Genomic DNA, 23,398 nt, shown 5'->3' on the forward strand with positions numbered 1-23,398 from the left:
GCAGTAGGAATTGCTTCACTGGTGAAGTCCTCACCATTCCTTGTGTAATTAGCCACTTGTCTATAGGCTCCATGTCTGAGTTCCCACCTTTACCTCTCCTCTGTGTTGAGAACAGAAAGGTCCATAAAGAGAGAAGCCACAGCAACAACCCATGATAAAGTAATAAAACAGTTAAAAACTTCACATACACAGACACACACATACACACACAGAGTTGCCTACAGTAGCTTCTGGCAGCAGCTGTGTCCCCCTCTGCCTGTCAGCTCTGTCCAAGGGGGGACAGACCTCACCCAGAATTCTGTACTTCCTACAGACAGTTCACAGCGTTTTAGCACTCCCTCCATGATGTCCTTAAAAATAAAAATAATAATAAAATAAACCAATCACTGGCTAGTAGTGAGGCTGATGTTTGTCATCTTCTTAGAAGAAGGAAAAGTGAGGCTGTACAAGCTTCTGCAGCCAGTCAGACTGCAATGGAAACTCTCGTGTCACACTCTGTGGAGTCCCCCTTGTTTATGAAGCCATGGGTTGCAGCACACCCTGCTCATGTCCTTGACCTCAGCAGGCAGACTGCCCCACACAGACAGCACAGCAGCTCTGAGGTGGTGTTGAGTGGAGGGGAAGTCAGGGCAGTTTGCTGCAGTGTCCTGGCAGCCTTTCAAGCTGCCCCTCTTGAAAAGCGCAGAGGTCAAAGGACTGCTGATGCATCCAGCTCCCCTGAGCAGGCTGCAGACTGCATGGCACAGCACCACAAACACTCTAAGATGGTTTTGTGTCCTTCAGCATCTCCTCCCTGAGCCAGGGTGGGATGCAGAGTCATGTCCAGCTCTGGAGGGGCTCAGCAGAGTGCAGTGGCTCCAGCCCAGAGCTCAGCAGAGAGCCACTGGTGTGTTATGTACATCCACCCTGCCACGTGCACACACAGGACACCTCTCCTGTCCCCATTAACACAGGTAATGGAGAATCAGCTGCAGTCTTTTATGACTCATTTTCTGAGAGTAAAAAAAAAGGGGGGGGAAATCATTCCAATTTCATCTACTCTCTGTGTAACACCAGAGAATTGTTTCTTGGACACCTTTCCTCCCAGTTGTGATCATGCAACAACTCTGTGGCAACAAAAGCAATTCCCAACATGGAAAAGCAATATTAAGAAAACAGTGTATTTTTAGCTCATCTTGTTTCCAGCTGCTAAATCACATTAAAAGACAGCTAATGCCACGTGATCAGCCTCATCTCTGCAGACCATTCCGAGAATGACTACATTAGAAACGTCGGATGTGCTGAATTCTACCACTGGACAACTGTGCTGGAACGAGAAGTGTGTGAAGAATGTGTTGCAAAGCTTTTGGCTCCTCCCCAGAGCTGTTCTTAAATTAGCTCTACCCAAATTAAAGCCTGTCTTTTCATTTACTGAGCACTGCCAGTTTTTTGCTACACATGCTGGGGCTGGTAACTTTAGGAGAGTTTAATTTTTATTTCCTTTAAGAAGAGACACTCACAAGCCTCACAACAGTTGAGAAAAAGTGTTTACCAATTACAGAATGACTGCATTTCAAAACAAGCTTTTCTGACTACATGATACAGTCTCCAGGACCTTTGAAAAGAGGCTGAAAGTCTCAACATCTCAGAGCCCCAGGTTCCACAACCCATAAGGCATTTACCCCAAAAAACTTTGACCCTCAGATGAGCGTAGCCACAGCCCTTTGAACTGACAACACTCAGGGCAGAGCAGCAGCTCTGCTGGGGTGAATGACACGTTGTGCTGGTGCCTAAAGCAGAACTGGCTGGAAACAAAAGTGTTAATAAATAAAGACATGACCCTGAGGCCACTGGGGGAATACAGCCCCCTTGACCAGTTAAATTCAAGCCTCTTGCATTTGTTTAGTCAGGAACAAAGAGTAGAAACTCAAATCCTTCCCCAGGTCCTGCCAGTAACAGCTCAGTGATACTGGAGGCTTGGGATGTCACACTGGATTCAGGAATTCCTGTGAAGGAATATTTCTGCCTCTGCCTCCTCATACTTCCTCTTTTCCCTCAGTAAAAGCAGTACTGCTGCCATGAGTTTTTGTGGGGCTGAGCTCCAGCTGGTCATGGGGCTGACCTGGGTTATAAATGACCCTTTCTGCAGGAGGACAGGGACAGGAAGAAGCAGGTAGGTTTGTGGGGTATGCTCTGGAAGAGCTGAGGCCCTGCTGCCACTGAATGATGGCCCAAGCAGGCAGGCAGCTGTGATCTGACCCCAGCTGGCTCCCAAAACAAATTCTCCCTGGCTTGGAGCACAAGCTGCCAGGCATGCCAGCTGCCCAGAGCACTCCCACTACATGTCATTAAAGAACCAGGGTGGATCAGCCAAGGCAAGGGGAGGCAGTTCTCTCTGATGAGAGGCATGTGCACACTGCATTTGCTCTCCCATGCTATGCTGGCTCTGCCGTGCTCCCTAGTGGTCATCACAGCCCAAAATTGGACTGGAAAAAGCTCTGAACTTGCTCTGGTCTCTACACCCAGCTGCGTACAAAAGAGCAGCACGTTTTTAAAAAGCAGGGTGGTAGAAAGGGGTTGAGGGATGATCTGAAAGCTCCTTCACTGGGGGATGCAGATGAAGCTGCCCAAGTTCTCTCACCCGTGTTTTAAGTGTCAGCTGTTGTGAGATGACAGCACATGGGGCTCTTCTGCCCACACAAGAGAGCAAGAGCCTGCCCTGGGCAGACAGAACAGGTTGCAAGTGAGGGCAGTTAAGGCAAAGAATGTGAAGTATTAAAAATCTGCACCATTTCTCTCCCTGTAACTCGCTTGTGTGTCCATGCACTTGGAGCAAAGGCTAATAGATTAAGACTTTCATAAGCAAAACCAAACCAAGCCAATGCACATCAGTGTTCACAGAACATTCCCCATTTAATTCTTAGCAGTGATTCCAGCCAAAGAGCTGGACTCCCCAGACAAGCTGCAAGGACACAGGAGAATTTACCCACTATGATTGTGAAGTCTTTTAGACTGGAGTGCAGCAGATCATTACTGAGCAAGTATTTGCTCCCAGATATCAGTTTCAAAATAGCCATTACTACCACGCTGCTGGAATACAGAATGAGAAGCTCAGTCAAAGCAGCCGCCTCCAGCTTGGATTCCACGTGGATAACAAACACAGAGCCGTGACCTACCCCTCCCGTGTTCTGTTTCCGAACATCCAGGGCAGATGCCAGTCCTTTGACAGCCTGTGGATCCTCGTACGTCACACTGGAAGAAAAGAACAAACCACAGAACTAGAAAGAAAGCCCAGCTGTCACTCAGGAGCAATCATGGAACCATAGGAAGCCCTGGGTTGGAAGGGACATTAAAAGATCATCTCATTCCACCCCTGCCAGGGGCAGGGACACCTTCCACTATCCCAGGTTGCTCCAAGCTCTGTCCCATCTGGCCTTGGGCACTTCTAGGGATGGTGCAGCCACAGCTTCTCTAGCAACCTGTACCAGTGCTTCACCACCCTCACAAGGAAGAATTTCTTCCCAGTATTTAATCTAATCCTACTCTCAAAGTTGGAAGCCGTTCCCCTTTGTCCTGTCACTCCAGACCCTTGTAAATAGTCTCTCCTCATCTTTCTTGTAGGCTCCCTTCAGCTACTGGAATTAGGTCACCCCAATACCTTCTCTTTTTCAGGCTGAACAATCCCAATTCTCCCAGCTTTTCTTCATGGGAGAACAATACTCTGGATACACTGATTTACTCCCTGGGAGCCATAAAGCACATTCATTTTCTTAATAAGACTTGAAGGGTACTGTGTGTACCCCAAGAAGATGAGCTTGCTCTGTACAAAGCCCAGACATTAGTTTTGGAAAGCACCTTGAAGCAAAGAGAGTAAGATCAGTATTATGAAAGACAGGCAAACAGGTCATGAGGCACCCTAAAAACATCCAAGAGCAAGTGGGGGACTGTGAAAAGAGGCCTGATTGCAGATTATGTTTAACAAAGATTTGGAGATGACATCTGGAAGCCTGACCTTGATATGTGCATGCCGGGGGGAGGTAGAGCGAGACTTGAGGAGAGATGAAATTATGCAACTGCAGTGAAGCAGACAAAGAAATGCACTATTTACAGAGCTGTCAAAAGCTTCTTAAATTGCAATGCAAAAGGGACATGCAGCAGTCAGGTGACAGAGGCAGCAGCATCATCTCGCAGAGCACACTGGCGAACCACGAGCTGCAGCAGACACAAACACGCGCCCGTAAATCAGCTCCTGGGAGGGGCTGCCTGCCTGAGCAGGGGGAGCCCTCTCTCCTCCTTGTGCTGGCTTCTCCCAAGCTGTGAGCAGAGCACCCAGAGCTCTCACACCCAGAGCTGTCACCTACACACCACAGCGAGTCACACTCATGCCTTTCCTCCTCCCTGCTGCTCCGTTTATACAGTGCACAATCCAAGGAAGACAGAGCAATCCTCCCTTGTGAAATCATGGATGATCCGTGCTCCTTGTTCCATTAGGTACAGTGTGGGAAGAGTAGTTTTGTGCTTCATTTAGCACAAGAGACAGAGGGACCTCGATTAGATCTCTCCTGCAATGCATCTCCTCTCCAACTGCACATTAAGGCTCCCAACCCAAAATCTCTAGTGGTGGCTTATCCCTCTACATTAGAGCATTTCTTCTCAGCACTGATACAGCTGAGGCAGTACCAATGGCTGTATTGATAACTGCAAATAAAGAGCCCAGTATAGCAACAGGCTCAAGTTTTCTAAATTTTTGATTATTTAACACCATTTCTTAGCTTGAGACAAGATACTGATGATGTTCTGACTGCTGGTAGCCATTACTTCCTCTAAAATCTGAAGCCAGGAGGCAAGACAGAACATATGAAAGCAAAATACCTGAGTGTGTCTTTTGTTGAATATCACTTGACAGGGATCAAAGGATTTCTTAATAACTGCATAGATTTATTTTACATTAAAATAATTTGACCTGTTAAATGCCCTTGAAAGTGCCAGATTTGCAGCTCTAGAGATGCAAGCCCTATGCATATAAACAAATCAGAGGTAGCATGGAACCAGGCAAGGTATGCTGCCTTGACAGCCTGTGAGAGTCTGACTGGGGCAAAAAGGAGAGTTAACTGGATGGTAATTCTGTTTCCAAGCCTTTGATGACAGTAATTCAGTCACCAAAGCACATCCATGACTTTCAGGTGAAGGACCCCTCTGTTCCTATATCTCAAACACGGGTGGAAAGGATGACAAGCCTTTAGGAGAAGGTAGAAGTACAGGCAAGCACACTTCCAAGTTTCCAGTGAGCTCATTAACTAAGTCTATACCCAGCCAGACTGCTCTGTCCAGCAGCAGGAACTTCTCCACTTGCTCATATTAATAACAACCAAAAGGATAGGGATGGGATTAAAAGTACAAAAACATAGACCAAATCTACTTTTTCAGTGTGAAGTCAAGAAGTTTCAGATTTATGCCCTTAGAAAACAGCATTGCCATGACTCAGTGCTAAAGACAAACTCCAACTTACTTCTTTCTCTGCTCAGCCAAGGAGCTGCCTCTTGTCTGTGCAAACATGTCAAAGTCATCACGAGGATTACTGTGCTGGAGGGAGCTGAGTGTGCCACTGACACTGTTTGTGCCCAAGTCTGCAACCAGAGAAGAAAAAATAGTGAACCAGTGAAATAACAAACCATATGCATCATCATTAACAGCTGCAGCACCGAGGAGAGTTTTGTTCAAAAAAGGTTGGAGGATGCTCATCATGTGCTCTTAAAAGAAAAATACAGAGATCATCTAATTCATCCTGGAAGTACCATTCCATAAGTGCTCCTCATCAAGAAGTTAGCATTTGGGAATTGGTGTGAATCTGTTGCCAATATCTTGAAATATTTACTGGTCACTAACACAGTCCAAAATTTTGGGCATGGACAGTAGTTTTCTCTGCAGTGTTTTCTCTCAGTTACTGTGGAATCAACACTTTCAAACTAAGGGATATGGTCTTGGTGCTGAAAGAGGTGAAGATCCTTCAATCAAACCCAGTAATCCAATCACACGATCTTTGGTGTGATTTAATGTAAACCACCTCAGAGTTTCATAAAATCTTTCACCCAAAGGTTTCACATATTATTTGTAGAAGGGGAATCAAGAACATTCACCAGGCTGATTTCACAGAGAACTATAACTAAGCAGAAATAGTAGTACAAGTTCCTCCATGAACAATAATCTGCACCCTTTCCATCAATCTTCCCTCTGATTAATAAATCCCTCCCTTTGTGCCAGGCTGGTTCTCAATTGCAGATTGTCACAGTGCAGGAGAGTGGGAATGCCTTCTAATCCCCCTAGAAGCCAAATACCCAAACCTTTTGGAGGCCACATGGCAACATAAATAGGTAGTGGAGAGCATGGTCTAGATCAGGCACTCACCAAGCCCTGCAAGCTGTGAAGAAAGTGAAGATGGAGGTGCTGAGTTTCCAACCATTGGGCTCACCACAGCTGGAGAGCCAGGACCCAAATCTATTAAATTATCTTCTGTCACCTCATTCAGCACCTGTCAGGACACAAGAAACACAGAAGTTACATGTCAGAAATTTCTGCTTGCAGTACAACATTAAACATCACAATTTTCCACGAGGTATAAAATGTTTTCAAGAAACAAAACTTCTTTGCTGTGACTGAAGTGTCAATACAGAGTCTTTGCTGAAGTTTGCATCACACTGAAGAAGTGGTAAAACAAAGTAAACAGAGGAAATAATTATGAATGCAGAATAGAAAACATAATAGAAGTACAGATTCATCATTAACTCAGACCTTGAACAGTATGAAACAACCATAGAAGAGTTGTCATTTAAAGAAATTTATTAGATAATTAGAACTTTGCAGCTTGGAAAGGGGCTGCTTAAATAGGATATGAGAGTGGCTCCTAAAATTATGAATGGCATGAAGAAAATTAACCTGAACAGTGGTATTGTAAGACACAGTGAAGAAAAATTAGGTGAAGCAAACAAAAATCATTAAGTGACTTGATCAAATGTAAACAAAATATTTGTTATATATAAATTCAAAATAAATATGTAAAAATGTATAGTGAAACTGTGGAACTTATTGCTTAACATTGTGAACTCCTAAGTCCACACAGACTCAAAAGCAATCAAAAAAGTTAATAGAGGAATGAAAATCCATCAAGGATTGTAAACACAGAGATGTTTTAGGGTGAAGTGACTTCCTGAGCTAAAAGTTGTCCCTTGGGGTTTGCCACATTCTTACTTTTCCTGGCATCCACCATTAGCCAGTACAGGCAGGACATAGGGCTGGGCAGGTAAAAGGTGTGATACTACTGATAGTACTGCTGCTGATAGTACTGATAGTACTGATAGTACTACAGACAGAATCAGTGGAGTAGGTACTTACTCCATTACTGGTGTTCTGTGTTGAGCGTCCCGACCTGTATCGTTCAAATCTGTTTAGGAAAAAAAACCAAAATCCAGAATGGATTAACAAAGACACCAATAAATAATAAAAACCACAAGTTTATAACCAAGCCATGACATGCTTGTCACTGAACTTAGTTTTCTCTACCTCCAAAGGGAAGCCTGAAAGCTTTAACTCCAAACCAGGACAAAGGGAGGATTCCTGAGAAGTTGCACTCTTGGCAAAGCTGGATTTTAAATTGACTAATCTGATCTTGCAGCACAAACATGCTTGAAAAAACACTGCAGGTTTGTTGTTTTTTTTTGGTTTGGGGGGTGGTTTTAATCATTAAGTGCTTTGTGACAGACTGTTGTGTGAGCCAAGGGACAGGAGGAACTGCAGCAAGATTGATGCTCACAGCTCAACAAGCCAAGGACCGCAGCTCATCTCACTCCCACTCACCAGCTCTCTCTTGCTGCAATAATGTAAATGAGGAGCCATATGTGTGTGGCACAGCCCAACCCAGGCACGGGTGGCACAAGGGACAATGAACAGCAGATTCACTGCTTGCAACATCCTGAGTCAAATCAAAGATGGTCACAGCCGGTGCCCAAATAGGTTGGTACTTTCCAACAAGGAAAAGTAATGATGTTGGATAAAACCTTCGTACTTCTAAGGAGAAGAAGTCAAGCTCTGATCTCTTCTTTACTCCGTGCACCTGGGGCCACAAACCTAAACCCAGCTTTCATTAAAGTCTTCAAGGCCAGGCTGGATGGAGCTTTGAGCAATCTGGTCCAGTGGAAGGTGTCCTCACCCATGGCAGGGGGGTGGGATTAGATGAATTTCAGGATCCCTTCCAAACCAAACCATTCTGTGATTCTATGAACTCAAAACAGCAGGGGAACTACCTGCTCCCATGGCCTGTCTGAGGCCAGTCTGATCTCCTTCCTTACCATGGAAAAGCACCATGATTTCTTGGAGGTTTGAATTTTTCAAAGTAGTTTCAGAAGTAGTCTCTCTTTCCAGCAAAATGCCCGTAATATTCATATAATCCTCTGGGTTTTCTCCCAGATGGACAAAATACAACAGGGAATGTCAAGCAAACTAAAATGTTTTCTTAATGTAACAGAGGAAAATGCAGACTTAAAAGGCAGCAAAACCAAATTCAGGCCCAAATTTCAATTTTAGGAAACGGTGGGTGTTTGCTATTACTGGAAATCCAACTCCCTTTGCTGGAAAAACCTAAGACACCTCCCACCTCATTTCTCACCAAAAGGCTTCTGTTCATTTACATCCCAAGGCTTCACAGCAAAGGCCAGAGCTCCTGCTTGAGTCACTGACAGAGCTTGGTCCCTGTGCTAGGAATCAGAATGATGGATGTGGAGTTTTTGGAATAGCAGAGGAGGAACTGGAATTTATTGAATGCTCAGACCAGTGCAGCTATTCCACCACAAACGGCTTGCTAACATCACTCAGCTCCCCTTTCATGAATAATAACTACAAACACATCAGCCACAGTCAGCAAAGTCGCAGAGGGGGGGAAATAGAAAAAATGTTAAGGGTGACCACACTAAACCTCTATGATAGTTGCACTCTGCCACTTGTAGAATCCTGCTTGTGCATGAAACACACAGCATTTCACACAAAAAGCCAGCGCTTGTTTCAAAGTTTGCCCCATCTCCTCTGAACGAGGAAATCAAAGGCAAAATCGAGGGCACGGAGTCGTCTTTGCAGCCTTTGCCGTGACAGCACAAATTCACAGATCTAGAGTCTAATTTATTTTTAAAGGCTTGAGAAACAAAGCCCTGTGCTAAGAGCAAGGAACAAAGGGTACTCTTTAGTGCCTCGCTCCCCAGGCCTGTCATTAAGGGGAAGATTAAACTTTCCCAAGACTGCGGCATCACGCGTCACCTCCTGCAGCAGATGTGCCTGACAGCGCCTTTGTCTGACGTGTCGAAAGTCCTGTGCCCCAAGTCCTGTCCCTGGGGATCATTCCTGCAGACCAGCTCTTCAAAACATTAACTCTGCACAAGACAGGCTGCTTTTTCTTTTTCAAGATTTTAAGTGTTGCTTAAAAACAAACCCTTTGCATGCACGATGCTCCTGCCCACCTCAGGCAGCTCCCCTTGAAGCAGCACTGGGACTGGAAGGCTCAGAGATCAGAGGGCAGAGAGAGCTCATGGGAATCTCCCTAAGCCAGGAAGCTGCACAGAGATTTGTGCAGAGCCTGGGCTAGCAGGGGAACTAGTGACTGTGGCTGTGCTATTTTTGGTCCCAAGTCCTGTACAGTCCTGCACAACAAGGACTTGCAGACTTGAGTCTCTGCATTCAGATAGTTTTCATAAGGTTGCCTTGCATTTTATGGATATGGCCCACAAAAATTCAATGCATAGTACAAAAAAAAAATAAATTATAGTATTAAAAGAATCAATTGAAATAGGAATGATACCATAAAAGGCCATAAAAACACTGTGTGAATGGTTCCTGTGGTTTGGTTCTCTGTGTCATGTTAGACCCTTGGCCTAGAAGGTCCAATTTCACCAACTGACCTATTTTATTCTTAACTGAAAACCCTGAATGAATGTAAATGGCTGCTGGGAGAGGTGCCCCACCTTTCATATCGGAGGAAGACGTTATTTAAATCATCATTCACGTGCAGCAGCTCCTCTGTGACTTCTTCATTGGACACTCGTGAGATAAGCTCCACAATTCTCTGCTGCATGGCTCTGCAGGTTCGGTTCAGTTCCTAGGAGGAATGCATTGTGCACACACAGTCTGATAAGCAACAAGCAATAAGTAGATTTAGTTGAGCTCTGTTCACAGCCAAACATATCCCCCAGCTGAGAAACACTAAGACAAGTTTATCTTTGCATGATTAAATGTCACCCAAAAGCACATCTAATCAAACGCCCTTCAAAAGATGATGGCACAAAACCTTGAGAGCCTATTCACAATTCAACTTCCTGATTCTTCTTTAACTCTGAGCACTTCAGAAAATAAATATCTGTATTTTAGTCATCTTTTTTAAGAACAAAACATGCTAATACAACAGCTTCCCAGAAGAGAGCTTTCAAGGAAAATTCAATCTGCTCTTTTTGGCAGTATCATCCTTAAAAACTAAATTATGTGGATGGTGGAACATGTTGGGGGAAAAAGGTTCATCAGGGCTACCACAAGTACTAAGTGTGTGCTAGGATGAGAAGTGTTGGTGACACAGAATTTACCAGCTACAGAGCATGAGGGTAAAGACAAACCAAGGAGCAGGAGCATGAAAAGGTGAGTTTTCACACACCCTCCAGCACTGAGACACACAGAAATGTTCCCTTCCACTGAACAAGAGCACAAACAAGAGACTGCACAAAGGCTATGGGGAGTTTCAGAAGAATGTTTTAAGGAATGCAGAGTGAGGGCATTTGTTTTAGAAGTCTATCATCAAGAAATCTAGATTTCAGTTTGCCTAGACCAGGATTTCTCATGCTTCCAGGACATCTCTTCCATCACCAATTACTTAGCAGAATTCTGTAGTCCTGAAAGGCCTCAAGAACAAAGGTCAAACTGGTCTGCTGAGGAGAACTGCAGGAAGAAATGTGACATATGGCAGGGTGCCTCTGATCAGGCCAATGGTTTTACTTCAATAAGCACTGACATTCCAGCTAAAGCATGTCCCTCTGTCATCTTCCACTCCTCCCAGCTCCACTTCACAGCAAAAATTCAGCACTAAACAAGGATGACTTGTTGGTACACAACCTCCAGGATGAAAGCAAAAATGTGTTTGTTTTCCTTGCATGGTCTGACATCCTAAGCTCTGGATAAATTTCACCTAGTGCAATCCAGCTGCCTTAACAGCTTGAGGAATGTGTTCTCCAATGTCAGTTTTGATCCCATCACTTTCGAAGCAGATTGTGACATTTCAGAGGTTTGTTTGCTGCCTTTCCGAGAGGGCTGACAGTACCTATCTATTCTGCTCAGAGCTGGCTCTCTAGCAGGCTGTTTACATTTGATTGTTGGAGAAAATGTCAGGAATTATTTAAGGAGGAGGGCTATATAAACCTCAAAGCAAGGAGTCCTTGCATGCAGCACCTAGCTCACAGCTCTCAAAAGACTAACCATCCTTTGTGATCAAAACCAGGTTCTCCCCAGCTCTGTGATTCAGATTTAGGCTGCATCAGTCACAGAAGGGAACCAGCTGGAATAAAGAATCATTGCTGTCTCTCCATTTTACGATCAAGTTCTTTCACCTTAAAGCTGTGCTCTAAGGTTACACTGTCAAGATGCTGGTGGTTGTTTCTCAGTGTAAGCAAACTGTTTGGTTTCGGCCTGTCATGGTTTCCTGGAAGCTGCTTTTGTTTTGAGCAGTTCGACCCAAATGGGCAGTGACTGAAAAGCTCTTTATTGCAAAGCCTCTCATCAGCTGCCATGATGGCTCTGAGACAAACACACAATGCCACTGCATGGGAGAGACCAGTTTTTGGATGGAATTCAAACTGATGTATCATAGAGAGCAATTCCCTGCCTTCCTCCAAAGGGATTGCTGTGGCTGCCCATCCTCCCCACTGGAGGATCAAAACAGAAGGCTATTTCTGAAGCTGTGGAAAGGCAAATCCCACATTAAGGGCAGCAGCTGGAATGTCAGATCACAATGCTCCTCATCTCTGCTCCTCATCTGTGGGATTCTGTGACTTTCCTCAGCCAAAAGACCACCCCACAACCACTGGCCTTGGGAAACAGGTGTGAAGCCTGAGACACCAGCTCAATTTATACTGTTTTCTCTCTTGAGGTGCACAGTGCTGCACTGGATTGAGATTTTCCAGCAAAGAAATCCCTCCTGATTACAGTCTAGCCCTTTGGACACCTGAGCACCTGCCTTAAGACACCACACCTTCAGGAAAACACATCTTCTGGAAAGACAATTAGTTCATAGATAAGATTTCACATGGCAGAGAATCCACAGACCCTTAGCATTATTTAGTCCAGATGGAAATATGGAGAGTTTTTTCCTGCACAGTGACTGGGAGTGTTTTGACACTGTACAAGTGGTGATGGGGGGGTGTAAAAGAAACAGGAATGCTCAGGGCTTACAGGACCTGTGGCAATTCTAAAGCTGCTTAGTGGTAAAGGTGACCTAATATTCAACAGTAGGAAAAATTTCTAGCTACACAAAGAGGAAAGCACTAGAACAAGTTTCAAGGGAAGTCAGGAAATCCTTGTCACTGGAAGCCTTAACAAATGAAGAAAATCAAGTGATGGCACTTGCCAGGGTCAGGCACAGCCTACATGCATTATGAATCCAAGCATGGGCTTGTAGCTGTGAAGTAAGCTACAACAAAACACACCCCCCAGAGAAACACAAGCACAGAAAGGATCAGAATCATATTTTCTAGGAAACTTACCTGGAGTAACTCAAGGTCTGAGGAATCTTCTTGTCCAGGGACCATTTCTGTCAGCATTTCAGACATCACTTTTGTATTCCCACGAACAATATCCAGCTCACTGCGCAGCCGGGCAATCTAAATTGGGGTAACAAGACAGCAAAACACTGCATAATCTTTTGGTTTAAGCAGTTCATTTTCAAGAACTGACTTTGAGATATCTCTGGTTCTGTCTGACTTGATATCTCAGGCTCCAGACATTCTAGCAGGAAAAAACCAAAAAAGATAAAAAGTTTACCCAGGAGAAAAGGAACAGAAAAAGAAAAAAATTATCATCACAAACCCAGATGTGCTGTGTCTGTATGGAAGGGAAGCAATTGCAAACAGCACCTAAAGCCAGACCTTGGCTGTGGTGCCTCACTCCAGTGTGGGGAAAGATGTACATATTTTAAGTAGAATCTTTGGCTCTAAAGTTACAATTTTGTAGGAAGAAAAGAAAATCCTGTATTAGGACATTTGCAAGGGCTTGACTTCCTGCATCTCCAAGACATTTTGTGCCTTGAAAGGAGATGGGCTAATGGGAATAACTGCTAAAATACCTCTGAGCAGGCTGGACCAGCAGATTGTGCTGCCATGACCAGGCCACAGAGACACATCCAAAGCCCAGATTTTACAGTATAACAGGAGGAAAGATTACTAAGTAGAGCCAGACCTAGGAGATAAAGTCCAAAGAGTTAAAATGAAAGTTCCTCTGCAAATTAATTTCTAATTAGATTTGCTGAAAGAGTCTCACTTGAAAGAATCAACATGCCAATACCTGTTCAGAATTAGCAGTGATGGGACCAGTCACATTCAAGGCTGGGGCCTGAGGAGCAGAATATGCCGTTGGAGAGGACGAAGAGTAAGAACTGCTGCTCATCCTTTGCTGAGACTGGGAATTGTGCATATTTGCTGCAGGATCAACTTCAGGAACACTCTGCCACATCAGAAAGACAGGAGTTCAAAAGCTGAGCTGGGACAGCACTTGCTTTGTCAGCAACCTCAGGCCAAACAGGCTCAAATATAGAACATAATTGCACCTTGTGGGAAAGGTCAGTGCAGCTACAAGAAAAGACTGGCAGCTTCAAAAATCTTCCATGCACAAGCATTTAAATCCATTTACTTTTACAAGCAAAGTGAGAAGCAAAATAAAAACAAGAGCCAAAGAGAAGTCATTATAAATTATTTTAAACTAGGAATTAAGTTGCAGGCTTCCAAAAAATGATGTGATACATAGATACTGAATTTAATTAACCTTGACACAAGAATTGTAATCTCTCAGTCCTTGATCACTTCCATTTGTGCTTCAAAGATTCATTAACTTCAGTTTTCAGAGTGAATAATCAAAACACCTGTGATCATTAAGTTACTTCCAAGCAGCACTTCTGTCAACTTTCCAGACTTTCCAAAGGTGTAAAGTTCTCACATTACCGTGGGATCAGAGAGATTCAGACTCTGTACACCTCTAATAGACAGGCAGACCTTGGCTCAGGGTTATCATCAACACAAGCAACCCCACTTTTGAGGAAAAGAAGTAAATCTCAATCATAAATCCTTTTGGGCTCTCTTTGAACAAATTAGTTGCCTTTGTTTGGTGGTTTTGTGGTACAAGATTAAATATTACAAACTCTTTCCCTCTTCTCAGATGGATGTTGACTCAAGGGAGGAGATAGCTTATCAGCCTGTATTATGCCTCTTTTACATGCCCTTTCACTATTAAAATGTCCTTCCAGGAGTGAGAAACTGAGCCAAATTCAGAGACATGGGAGGGGAAAAACAAGTAGCTATCCAGCTATTTAGACATCCTGGGAAAACATCCCTGGAACTACAAGGCTGCAGCTTACCCTCTGTGGTGTGTGTATTGGAGACAGAGCATCAAGATCTGCCATGGGGAACTCGATGCCTTTCCTCTTGAGTTCTTCATAAATATGCACTACTCCAGTTAAATCAGGGCTACTTCGGAAGGCATCAGCCCAAGCCTGGAAAAGACAAGGTATTATCCATAAACCTTCCAAATGAAGCTCCAGCCCCACACTAATCTCAGATACTAACTGTAAAAGCTTTCATGGATTTCAGCTTCAAAGGAAAGCTGGAATCATCAGACCTGGTCTAAAAGCTCCTGCAAATATTAAGACCCATAGATTTTATTCAGATATGAAATAGACCGGAATGCAGTGCAGAGTAGCTGTGAGTAGCCACTGACAGCATCAAAATCCGTGAACATACATGAAATTCTCTTCCCATCTCCTCTCCTCAGCAGTGATTGATGCTGATCTTTCCTAGCATATTGTACAGCAAATGACCCATCAGAAAAGGTCTGTGTGAAAGATTCAACAGATCTAACCAAAATTCACAAAGCTCTACAATCACCTTAAGTAATCTCCATTCACTTTGTGAAATGAATCCTCATTTGTTGCCAAAGGAAAAACACAGCCATCAAGTTGTCTTCAGTGTCTCATTTGGACCAGACATAAATTCTAAAAAAAGTTCCTGTCTGAGGTTCTTGTCTTGTGAAAGAGGCAGTCCCCTGAGCAGCAGAACTAACGACGCCTGGGTTCTGACAGAGCATATCCAACACTCAGACACCCCAGTGTGGCACAAAGGATGACTTTAAAAGAGAGAAATTCCCACAGCCAGAACATTCATAATACCTCTCCTGCATCAATTCTCTGGTGTCTAAAAAGACTTCAATTCACATTTGAGCTTTTCCTTCGGTGGGAGTACTAAGTGCTTCTCTTGGCTAGCCAGCCTCCTGCACTCACAAAGCTGCTGGGAGCACAATATGCTGAAAGCCTCAACCCCTATCACTTGTGTTGGAAATTAGCCAACTATTAAAAATGTAGAGGAAGGAAAAACTTAAATATTATGACTCAATTAAAAAATGAAGCATTCCACAAACCCCCACATGTGTGGAGCAGAGTAGCAGTGTGCTGGATCCAGGACTACAGCGAGACGCGTGTGTGGGCTCTGAACTTAATTCATTTAGTCATCACTTTTACACCAGTTCTTTGACTATTTTTACTTTAAAAGCTCTTTGAACCATTTTTTATATTTGAGAGGACAGAAATCCAAGATAGAAAAGCAAGATAAGAAATAAAATTAATTTTTAACTTGCTTTTCTATCCTGTTCAATTCTAAGAAAGAGCATTTCCTACCATCTGTGCTCAGGAGACAATCCATTATCAGGTGCAAGCAGACAATCCTGGGGTTGCTTCTCAGCTTTGTTAAGAGTAAATTAACTGCATCAACTGTTCTGATGCAGTGCAAGTCCAAACAGCCCTGCTTGAGCCAGAGAAAACAGCTCTGACAGCACACAGCCATTGTTTCCTTGGAACCGACCTTCCAAAACATCCCCAATTCTGATGGAGATTTTGACTGCACAAGTAACTCCACCTTTGCCATTTCACTGCCTTTTCAATTTTCATCAGAAGCCATCTGAATGATGCTTCTACATAATGGTGTTCACCACTTCAACTCTATTTGCAAGCAAAAGAGAAAAGTGTTAGGCGAGAGATGTTCTATTTAATAATCATCACTCTTAAGAAACTTAGAGGCAAAAATATGCTGCGTTCGGCCCCACAACTTTTTAGTGAAGCTTGTTCGTCCAGGAGCATGTACTAATGCTCATTGGCTTTCTGTGGACTTTGCAAAATGATCTCATTTCTTCTGCACTCCACCTTTTAAAAATATTCTCTCTTCTGCAATTCTCTTCCCTGGAGAAAGGAGACACTTCCATTTATATTCTTCTTCACCTGAGCTGGGAGCATTATCTACATTAGTGTGTCTCAGAGGTCACAAGCAGGACAGGCACTATTGTCTTAAGTGCTGTCTACACACATTGTAAGACAATCCCTGTCCTAGACAGCTCACAATCCAACTAGGCAGCTGCAATATAAGCTCTGCTTTATGGATAAGGAGCTACACTAGAGCTTAGGAGACCTGCCCATTGTCCAAACACACGTAGGACAGAGGGGAGATTGAATTCAGAGCTTCTAAAACTTTGGGCCAGACTATCAAATGTAGATACTCCAGGATAAATCCCACTTGGATCCTCAGTGTGCCCAAACAGGTCACTTAAATACCACTGTAAATGGTATTGATATTATGGAACCCCCTAAATTGGGGGCCATCCCAGTGTTTGGACACTGGGTGATAGGTGAGCTCTTACCAGGTGCACAAGGAGTATTTCCAAGGCCTCCTAGCGAGGTGAAGAAGGAAGGATAAGCACTATATAACATATGCTAATTCATGTACTCTGGGAAATAGGTTGAGAAAGTGAGACACAAGATGCTCAACGTCTCAAAACAAGTCTCTAGATAAGAAATTGATGGCAGCTTTATCTACTCTTGTTATGGAAAGACCCAAGAATACCCCAGCTGTGTGGCTGAAGACATAAGCTGTTTGTATAGCTCTCTTCCATGCTTCCAAGTCTGGGCTATTAATCCTCTCATTTCTGTTCTTATTAATTCCCCAATATCAAATTGGGTAGAGAAAGGGATAAATGCAATGTTGGTGGAGCAAAGCTGAGATCAGCCCTCTGGGATAAAGTTAACTCCAACCCCAGGGAGCACAGCCTAAGCTGAGTGAAGCTGTCACAATGTATTTTGGGGGTGTGTGTCCATAGGGCACCTGGGATGAGTGACTGCAATCACTCTCCCAAACTTGTCAGGCAATCTGGAAAACAAAGTCCCCTACCACCTCCAGCTAAAGAGACACGAACAGAACCCACCCACAGGCAACCTTCATAATTTTCAGGCTTTTTATATCAAAAAGCATTTAGTACCCAGAGTGAGGCTTTTAGCTCTACTGCACTAAGTCTCCTCAGATAAAGCTGTTTAATACACTGAGGCAATGACTGTGGCTTTCTGATTATGTTACAAACACTCCCATCTTAGCTGCATTCAGGACTGGGAATCCATTTAAACCCAGAGCACAGCAAAACCAACATTCCCTAAAACAACATGGAAACACACCCAGTTTGTCTTTATGGGACAGTTTTTAACCTCATCTCCTGGTCACTGCATGCATCTGCTCTCCCACCAGAGCAGGCAGAAACCTGAGGGCTCTGTCAGATGCACAAGAATTGCTTTCAATAACTTCATTAATTTTGTGCTAATTTAAAAAAAGGCCATAAAATCATAAAGCAGAAATAAAGAGACCCCACAGACCCCGACGCCATGCCCACTAATTCCACCACCCTACCCATTTCCTGGCTGAAAATCACTTATTTACATTCTCATGCTCTAAGGATGTCCTATCCCTGTATCCAAGTAAGAAATAAAGCCGCAGAAATCCAAGTGCATGATTTGCCATAAAAATCAGAAGTATATCTGGCAAATGATGCTGTGCATTTGTAAATACAAGGAACACTGCAGCAGGTTTATATCATTTTAAATACGCAGTGTCTTTTAGTCTCTGGTGTACGCAGTAGCCTGTGGAAGCTTAGTGATAAAGCTTCCTATAATTGTCAGATTTCCTCCAGGCAGGCACCAATGTTTCCTCATGTGTGGCTAATGGTTTGTGGAATTAACATGGCTGTTTATTGTTGTGCTGCACAGAAGGAGAAGTGGCAAACAGGCCCATGTCTGAACTTCCCACTGCAGGCAAGGATCTGACAGCACGCTTTTACTGCACAATAACCAGAGAAAAGACACCAAAACCATTTTAATTCCTATATGGTCATTTACTTTTCTTTGAAAGGAATGCAGAATGCTTTCTAATGGAGGGAAACAGCTCCATTTTCCGGTCAGGGAAACAGACACAGAAAGGCAAGTGTTCTGCAGCTGACACCAAAAGCACAATCCTCTGAAATCTCCTGGCCTCGGATGACAAGCTCATCACTGAGGCAAGCCTCCAGCTTCTAGATATGACTGTTAAATTGCAAAAGCATCTATTTATCTTTTATTAAATCCTCCTGTTTTACAGTGGTACCTCTCTAACTAGAATCCAGACAGTTCTCCCTGGATAAAATATCTGTGTGTGTACATGTCTGCTTTTTCCCACCAATCTGGATATATTGTTTGAGTTTATATATAAAAAAAAACCTTGCCATATTTTTAACGATGACAGCGTGTTTAGTGATGCGTAGCATTGAAGCAGACAGTCCTTATTTCAGGCAGCAACATATGGAAGCAGAGACAAGCTGTGTACCTGAATCAGTGCTAGGACTTTATCCTGTACTATAGTGGGGGGGTTGTTCTTGGGTGAGATGATTTTCACCAGAACGCCATCGATGAAGTCACGGTTTGCCACCAAGACATGGAAGCGATGGCCACAGTTCTTCACACAGGTCTCCAACACCTACACACACAAAAAAACCCAACATTCATTGTTGGAGCAAAGCTTGATCACATACACAGCACCCGTTTTTTTAATTTATTTTAGACTTTTTGATGGGAGGGTGAGAAGATGGAGAGAAGACTACACTTTTACTACCTCTCTTCTTCCCCAATTTTGCCAAAAAACTTCTCTACACATTCAGCTGTACCTCACCCACTGATAGCATATTGGGCATTTTTGTGATCTACCTTTCCTGTTTTCAAGGTAAAGAAATAGAAAGTTTCTTCATCTTCAAAGCAGAACTTTTCAGCTGGTGCAGCTGAACAGCCAAGTACACAGCAGCACATCAGGAGCAGGTAAGACAGAGGACATCCTGTCACAGTGAGATATTATCGTGCTGTGCCACTCCACCATTTTCTATGTGCCTGGAACACAGCTGGACCCAGTTGCTCTGAGCTATAAGCCATGTTTTAGAGTTGGGAATTCAGGTGAATGATCTTCACTCATTCAAAACACTCCCCTGTGAATGCTCTGACAGGTTATACTTTGACACATTTTCCCCCTGCAACCTAGCTGGAGGCACCTTCCACTTGCCATTCAACTGCCATGGAAGAACAGCTGTTGATTTCTCTCTGAAGAACATGATTAGCATGGAGATAAATCCAACACGTCACTTCTCCTTACAGCCATGCCTAATAACCACTGCGACTCTGTACCGAGGAGTCTGTAATTACTCTCCTCCTTCAGCTGCTTTCATCAGCCATGATGACACGGGCTCATTCCTGATGGATTTTGCTCTTTCCTGCACAATGGATAATCTCATGGTTTGGACTTTGGTAATCTGTCAAAATGACAATCCAGGATAGAAAATGGCAAGAAGACAGAAAGTACGGTTACGCCTCGTCAGGGAGATGCAACAAGAGCTCTGTGAAAGAATCATACAGATCACCTCCCCACAGCAGGATAACTCCATCTAGTTACTGCCAGAGCCAGCCCAGCACCCCACTCAGGAGAGCTGCACTACCCAGGACACCTCCAGCTAAAGCCATCAGCAGGAAAGGTCACTGCTAAATTATCCCACACCTTAGCAGTGCTGCCTAAATGCACAGAATATAATTTACACTTTATTGAGCGAAATTAGATCAGCATAAATTAATGTGTTGTCTCCTACAGAGATTCATTCACAAGGGAAATTGTGCATCAGCTACTTATGAAGCCGAAAATATGGCAAGTTCATCATCCTCACTTGCAGATATGCCCACAGCTGTTGCCTTGGAGTGGAGGAATGGTTGGACACAGGGAAATGAGAGTAGAAAGGAAAACCTCTAAGAGTAACAGATCCATTTGAGCCACTTTAACTTTCCTCAGTCAGTGCTTGGGATGAATAAAAGCCAAGAAAAGAAGCAGAAATCAATTGAGTCAGAAAACCGCTATGCAAAGCTTCCAGCAGCTCTCCCCAAGGAAGTGAGGAGGCAATTGGAGAGAAGAAAAGGGCAGAGCAGTGGCTGTTAAAGGAAATAGTGTGTACATTCAAGAGAGTGCCAGGAAGAGGAAAATGACAAAAGGGTTCTGCCCTTTGAGCCATTCCAGCCTGCCCCCACTCACCGTCAGCGCCAGCATGACCTCTCTGTAATTTTTATTTCCATTCAGCCTCTTCTTCAGCGCTCGAATGGCATCCTTGGGCCTGAAGGAGAAACACACCATTTTAACAGACAGCTCAGACAGGCTTTTCACATCCCATAAACTGTGGGAAAATGAATCCTTTGCCATTTCCAGCTGGACGTAAGCATGTGGGTTAACTTCAGATCATCTGACTACAACCAAACCAGGGTCATGGAGAAATATGTGAGGAGACAAGGCATCACAGAAGTCAAGACTGGAGGAATGCCCCAAGTTTCCAAAAATCTGGGCTGTTGATTAGGTAGGAAAGACTGACAGCCGTTCTGACAAGCTTAGGGAATAAGAGCAGTGATCACTTCTCTTGCAGACTTCAAGCAGGAATGCTTTCTGGTGCTAAAGAAGGTGTGTCAGAAAAGCTTTCTACACAAATAGCTGAAATTGAAGGCATTGCAGAGATACAACTGCTGAAAAACAAAGGTAGCACCCTCTCCTAGAAGTTTTTCATGCCAGCCCTCCCAAGCAATATTGACCACAGAAAGTATCACAGAATAATTTGGGTTGGAAAGGCCCTCTTAGATAATCCAGTCCAACCATTAACTCAGCACTAAGCCACCACTACATTATATCCCAAAATGCCACATCCACATGGATTTTGAGTGCTTCCAGGAATGGTGGTTCCACCACTTCCCTGGGCAGCCTGACCCAGTGCCTGACCACCCTTTCAGTGAAGAATTTTTTCCTAATATGTCATTTAAATAAGTTTCTCTCCTGGCACAACTTGAGGTCATTTCCTCTTGTCCTGAATCCTACAGGTACAGCACCATACAGTATTTTCTGACAGCAGGAGAGGTCAAAGGAGCAGGAAAACCAAGCAACTGATCTGCAAACTGCATTCAAACCATGAGCATCAGCCCCCAACCTCTCTGCACCTCCTCACATGCTGAGTACAACCGAAGGAAGATTGTGTTCAGGGACCTTTCCAAGTCTGCTGAAATAGCACATACCCTTCTTCTGTCTCGTTGATAATGTCACAGATCTCCATGTTAAGTGTCCAGTCTTCACTCTGCAAAGAGCCATCTGTGGCCTTTTCTGTAAAGTAAAGAAAAATAAATCTTTTCACATCTTCCTGGTTAGGTCTATACCTCAATCCATCTTCAGTTACTCTGAGCTGAAACTATTCAGAAACAGACAGAAAAAAACAAATCCCTGCAGACAGTAAACAATGTCAATCCTTCCATCCTGGTTTTAGGGATCAGCATAGAGGTTTCCAGACAGAATCAATTATCCCTCCAGCCCACATAGATGGGCTGTTCTTCAAAGACTCCTGAATTCCTGTGAGAGTAGGAAAATGTCAGCTAATTCCAATTTAAACTCTTCAGATGCTGCACTGCTGGCAAGTTATGAGCTAGGAAAATATCCCCCCAAACCAACATGACCTCCTCCCTGTTTCATTAGATAATACCTCCCCATGAATTAAGGGAGGAAACATAGCAACCTGGAGACAGAATTCAAGGAATTTCAGCATGAAAAGATCCACCAACACATGAAAACATTTAGCACATAACATTTCAGGTCATGATATCATGACATCTGTCCCATGCTATGTCCCTCTCCACGGTGGGGTTCTATACACACCTCCCAGGCTCTGCCTTCTTCCCAAATATTCCCTCACTATTTCTGTGGCAGGTTAAGTCACTCTGGCATCACTCAATTCCCGGGGAAGGATGACCTATAGTACTGTGACAGTGGCAGATGCCAACTGTTGGCAGTTTAATTTATAGACATCTGCAAGAGTAGCATAACCATAACTTGTAGTAATCAGTTGACAAGAACTATTTCCTCCTTGGGATTTCCTCCTAAATCAATATAGTTCTGTCTAGCAGTGCCTGGAACATCCCTGGAATTTTTCACACTCCTGACTTGCAGCATTCAAATCCTATCTGCTACCCACAGTCAGGAATAATGTCAAGTTGAACGTAAAGCCTGTCACTAGAAAGATCTAAAAAGGGGCCCTTCGAGCCAAGCATGACCTTCTCTAAATTAGTCTGGGTTTTTCTACAGATCCCTGACATCCAATGCTGGAAGGCAAAGAGGCAAATCCACTTTTAAACATTTCAAAGCAGAAACAAAACCACAGGTACTATCTTCTCCAACTATCCTTCTGTATACAGCTAACCCCAATCTGTCCCCCAGAACAAAGCAGATTTTGTTTGGAAAGACCAGGCTCCAAGGACTTCACACATCTCTTTTTGTTTATCAACACTGGTTTTTTCCTGTTAATATTTCCATCACTGTGACTCAGGGTACAAATGCCCACAGGCCATAATTATGGGACATTATTTGGAGAAAGACTGTGCCTGGGCAATTCAAGTTTCAATGACTTGCCTAAACCAAAATCGTGGTTAAAGCAGCTCCACCAAAGACAGCAATTACAGAAATTTGAGGCAGATATGCAAAACCCCAGAAGAGAGAGCTGAACAAAAGGGAGAGGACATCATGGAAAAGGAGATTATTCTATATGGAACAGGAAAACATTTGTAACAGCCCTCACTTCTCATTCTGAGAAGCAGCACTATAAGGTACCCATTGGGGAGGGAATGGAGGCTGAAAATCTCCCAGCTGGATCTTTTTTTGCTGTCATCACCTCATACTAAAGTTCACTTTGGTCAATGAAAATTCTTTATGCTTGAGAGATGCACAGCATCCATAATGTCCAATAAATA

The 23,398-nt window shown here is 43.7% G+C and overlaps 1 protein-coding gene across 3 annotated transcripts in view; it reads right to left on the reverse strand.

Annotated features, from left to right (window-relative positions):
- Positions 1-23,398, reverse strand: part of TOM1L2 (target of myb1 like 2 membrane trafficking protein) — a 56,657-nt gene that overhangs the window by 15,917 nt on the left and 17,342 nt on the right. For 2 of the 3 annotated variants that reach the window (XM_058849453.1, XM_058849452.1), the window contains exons 2-12: positions 21,680-21,764; positions 20,661-20,739; positions 18,927-19,076; positions 14,621-14,755; positions 13,555-13,713; positions 12,759-12,875; positions 9,981-10,114; positions 7,369-7,417; positions 6,385-6,508; positions 5,489-5,606; positions 3,156-3,231 (exon numbers count right to left, since the gene is read on the reverse strand). In XM_058849453.1, the coding sequence (XP_058705436.1) occupies positions 3,156-3,231; positions 5,489-5,606; positions 6,385-6,508; positions 7,369-7,417; positions 9,981-10,114; positions 12,759-12,875; positions 13,555-13,713; positions 14,621-14,755; positions 18,927-19,076; positions 20,661-20,739; positions 21,680-21,764 (1,226 nt within the window). Of the gene's footprint in view, positions 1-34; positions 124-3,155; positions 3,232-5,488; positions 5,607-6,384; positions 6,509-7,368; positions 7,418-9,980; positions 10,115-12,758; positions 12,876-13,554; positions 13,714-14,620; positions 14,756-18,926; positions 19,077-20,660; positions 20,740-21,679; positions 21,765-23,398 lie in introns of all 3 variants that reach the window. The other variant, XM_058849454.1, reaches the window with a different exon arrangement.

Source organism: Poecile atricapillus, chromosome 14, assembly GCF_030490865.1.
Source record: "Poecile atricapillus isolate bPoeAtr1 chromosome 14, bPoeAtr1.hap1, whole genome shotgun sequence".
NCBI classification, from domain to species: domain Eukaryota; kingdom Metazoa; phylum Chordata; class Aves; order Passeriformes; family Paridae; genus Poecile; species Poecile atricapillus.